The sequence below is a fragment of the Aedes aegypti genome, chromosome 3 (genome assembly GCF_002204515.2).
Source record: "Aedes aegypti strain LVP_AGWG chromosome 3, AaegL5.0 Primary Assembly, whole genome shotgun sequence".
NCBI lineage: Eukaryota > Metazoa > Arthropoda > Insecta > Diptera > Culicidae > Aedes > Aedes aegypti.
The window spans coordinates 120,106,608-120,110,744 of NC_035109.1; the positions used below are offsets into that span (position 1 = coordinate 120,106,608).

General features: G+C 42.7%; 1 protein-coding gene across 1 annotated transcript; it reads left to right on the top strand.

Annotated features, from left to right (window-relative positions):
• Window positions 1–226: 226 nt before the first annotated feature.
• Window positions 227–1,601, top strand: LOC5566849 (vitellogenin-1). The gene is made up of 2 exons (XM_001651220.2): window positions 227–1,171; window positions 1,236–1,601. The coding sequence occupies exons 1-2, from the start codon at window positions 234–236 to the stop codon at window positions 1,492–1,494; spliced, it is 1,197 nt and encodes a 398-aa protein (XP_001651270.2). The 5' UTR covers window positions 227–233; the 3' UTR covers window positions 1,495–1,601.
• The last annotated feature ends 2,536 nt before the right edge of the window (window positions 1,602–4,137 follow it).

Consider the following 4,137-nt stretch of genomic DNA (forward strand, 5'->3'; position numbering starts at 1 on the left):
TTGAGTCTCATATTTCAAAACTTGTTTGTGTTAGGACCAGCCTGTAATGCATAATTGCATGCACAATCATTACCATTTTAATCGCTAACGTCAAACTGTTGTAAATATTAGCAAGTAAACAAATATATTAGCGTATCATTAAACGAATTTACATTTGGAGAATTCCATTCATTCTCTCATTCTGCTTCTTCAGCTCAGACTCAAACTGATAGCGATTTAAAAGTAATGTTGCAATGCCCATCACTTGTCAGTCGTCCTTTGATACAGCGTTCATTAAGATGGCATTACTGAGAAACTTTTGTGCCTTCATTATTGTGTTAATTTCAATTCTGTCAGCCAGTTCACTGGAGCTTCTCCCGAAAAATATACTGGACAAGGCTAAGGATATCACCAAGGCAAATGTGCGTATTGGGGAACGGTTGGCTACCAATGTCCCTATGCTTTTGCCCAGTCTGCAGGAAGTTAGTGAATTTGGCAAACAATCCCTGTTAGGATACCCCTTCGAAGCCGTTGCTCTTGGAATACACAGCTTCTGCTCGGCCGCTGTAGCATCCAATGGAACAGAACCATACTTCGAACCAGACCTAAGTCTAATGAATTATGTGCTAATGACGGAATCCGGAAATTTTTCCTACCCTCTGAGCAAAGCTCAGGATTTATGGGAGAGCCCCGAGTTTTTAAGGGAATTAGACACAGTTATTGTGGTGACTGGATGGTTGACTTCCATCAATGATGAAAAAAATGATGCGGTGACTGAGTTGTACAAAGCGTATCGAGCAAGAGGAGGTCACAATTTTATCGTAATCGACACGGTTTCTCAGCTAACAACGTTGTACACGTGGTCATCATTCAACACCAATGCTCTGGGAAACGCGCTTGGAGATGGCTTGGCAAAGCTGATAAATTATGTCCCGGTCAGATCAATTCATGTGATTGGACATAGCCTGGGAGCACATATTAGCGGTGCGGCAGGACGACGATTCCAGATACTCACTGGAAGTGATTTGCCTCGTATTACAGGACTAGATCCAGCGAACCCATGTTTCAACGAAGGAGAATCTCTATCAGGTCTCAGCCGCGGTGATGCTTCTTGGGTGGACATCATTCACAGTAACGTGAGAGTTTTGGGAAAACGTGACCCGATTGGTGATATAGATTTCTATCCTAATGGGTAATATACCATGACTACTCATGAGAATGTTTAAAGAACATTTAATTCACGATTTTTTTTTCAGACTAAATTCCATCCAACCAGGATGTTTTACAGTGGTATGTTCTCACAGTCGAGCATGGCAGTACTACGCGGAAAGTGTCTATCCAGGCAATGAGAACAACTTTGTCGGCGTCAAGTGCAACAGTCTGTCAGCTGTCGTCGATAAATTATGCAACGCACAGACCGCCATCATGGGCTACAATGTGAACCTGAAACGCAAGGGTAGCTTTTTCCTCAGGGTTAACTCAGAGGCACCGTACGGTAGAAAGAACGACTTTTAAGTGTTATAGAATTGGGAGCATTTATAACTGAATGAATCAATAATTTAAAAATGCTTTTGTTTAAAAACCATGTGTTACCCAGTACAAATGAATAAAGTTTTGTAAAAATAACGATCCGATTGAACGATTTTTCAAATTTCAGCCACTACATATTAGTGTTAGTGTGTTAGATTATATTCAGATTCTCGTTCCAGTTCACTTTTTAGGTAAACTGTACAACTGTAAAGTGATTATCTCTCTATAAACAATCCAGCCATGTGGAGCTCTAATATATTAAGAGGTCTAAAAGACTATCTGTTGGGAATCAAACACTACACGTGTGAACTTTACCAGTACGTTTTTATTACTCCAGATCCCTTCCCCTACATGTTGGTAGTCCCGCATCCAGTGCTGCCAGGATTCAGTTTTACACCACAACATATCTCTCTTTTTCAATATGAAAATGTTAAAAACAGTAACAAAAGAAATTCAACTATTTCAAACAGTAGTCATAAAAACGCTTCGGCACCGATACACTTCTACGAGGTCGGTCTTGATGTTCGATCATAGGCTCGGTGCCTTCAATCGGTTCCTTACGGTTTGTCACTTCCAATGAGTCAGCCGTCTTCGGTGTAGTTGGATGATAAACCTTAAGGTGAGATGTGTTTCGCTTGAACTGCTGTCCGGTGTTTGTCTGCACAGTTGCCATACTACCAGTTTTCTCCACAACCGTTGCTGGTACTGGCAGAAAAGTTGGCGATAGTTTATTTGTAGGCTGCATGTTCTTCATGAGAACTTCGCTTCCCACATTGACTGATGTTTCTTTAGCTCCGACTCTTTTATCACGGTACTCTTTTGCTCGGTATTTGACAGTTGCATCCTTGTCTCGCATTTCATCATCGAACGTTACTTCATCTTGCACATGGGGAAATAGGTCCCTAAATCTTCGTCCGAACATCAGGGTTGCGGGTGAAACTCCGGTGACGCTATGTGGGGTTACTGAGTACATATAAAGATACTCTTGAAGAGCTTCTTCTAAATTCGTACTTCGCTGTTGGCTTATCTTGAGTACAGTCGAAGCTCGTTATAACGACAACTTTTATAACGACAAAAGCTCTCTATAGCGACATTTTTCGGTCCCATGAAAAATATTTCAATGTTATATCTATTCTCTATAACGACTTTTCTCTATTGCGACGGTCCCTTGCGATGTCGTTATAACGCGCTTCGACTGTACTTTCAACAGTGAGCGGTTTTGCCGCTCAACCTCGCCATTTGCACATGGCCAGTATGGCGTGGTGTGAGTTAGCTTTATGCCATAATCGACGCAGTAGTCTTTGAGTTCTTGACTTGAGAAATTTTTAGCGTTATCAGTCGTCAGCACAAAAGGTAACCCCATTCTTGTGAAAACCAGAGTGTCGTGTTTCTCATGTATACCTAAATGAGCTAGTGTGCCCTGCGATATTTCATATCGCAGCTCACAGATTATGTGAGACACGAGATGCGGATACGTACAAAATATATCTTAGTGAGCGAGTCTCATGAGACATCTCGTGAGGCTCGTCACATGCGCTTACTAGGAGTACTTTTATGCAGTTATGTTTGCCTAGTAGAATAACTCCACGGAAGCATACGACTTTGGTCTATACCTATGCTTGCAGCCCAAGTTTTTCGATTCAAATTCTATAATCTCAACCGCGTTGAACCACATCAGTCCTTTGAAACTGCCTACTGGCAGTTTGATCCATAGTTTAATCCCTTTTCCTTGCTTCTGAAACCTTCGCCTGCGATGCTCAAATGTACTGTCACATTGAGATTTTCTCATGAGACGGCGCATGAGCCAGTGCAAATGTGATCGTTTGAGCTAGTACATTGCTACATGAGATCTAAAAAAATGTGTCTCACCGTAGCACGTGCTTAAGCGCGCGATTATTTTTGTGCGCTCATGGCAAGCTGATCTCAAGCTCTTGATATGAAGCGCGTATACATGATGTCTGGTGAAAACCTGGCGTAATACTCGAATAACGTCAGCCGACAGAGTACGGGTCATAAACTCGGCTACCACGAATCGACTGTAGAGGTCCACCAGTACAAAAATATACTTGCCATTCGGGAGAGGCCCCACAAAGTCTGCACTCAGATGTACCCAAGGAGCTGATGGTATTTCACGAATTCGTAATGGCTCCGGTTTATTTGCAGCGCCAACCATCTGACATTCAACACAGCTTCTGCATGCCTGCTCGACATCCGAATCTAGACCTGGCCACCATACAGCTGTTCGTAGACGTCGTTTCATTTTTTCTTTCCCAGGATGCCCTGTGTGTGACAATCGTACCACTGCTTCTTGGAGAGCACCAGGAACGACTATCTTATCCTTACGCAGCAGAAGATCTTTTGAAAAACATAGTTCGGATTTGAACGGCGCAAATCCTCTCAAGTCTTCCCATCGGTCATCGTTCAAGGCCTTTCGTACTTTTGCGAATTCTGAATCATCTTGGGAGGAGCGAATCATTTCGGTCATTGTTATCGCAGACGGTATGTTACCTTCCACTATCGAATACAGCGCATCTTCGGTCCGTTTATCATACGTTTTCATATCAGCCAGATCGCACAACCTAGACAACGGGTCCGCAATATTCACCTCACCAGGGACGTATTCAACGG

Bases quoted from the DNA above. Each gene is read 5' to 3' on its own strand.
- LOC5566849 (XM_001651220.2), top strand. From the start codon at position 234: ATGCCCATCACTTGTCAGTCGTCCTTTGATACAGCGTTCATTAAGATG. The intron at 1,172-1,235 runs GTAATATACCAT...TTTTTTTTTCAG, and splicing joins ATAGATTTCTATCCTAATGG to ACTAAATTCCATCCAACCAG.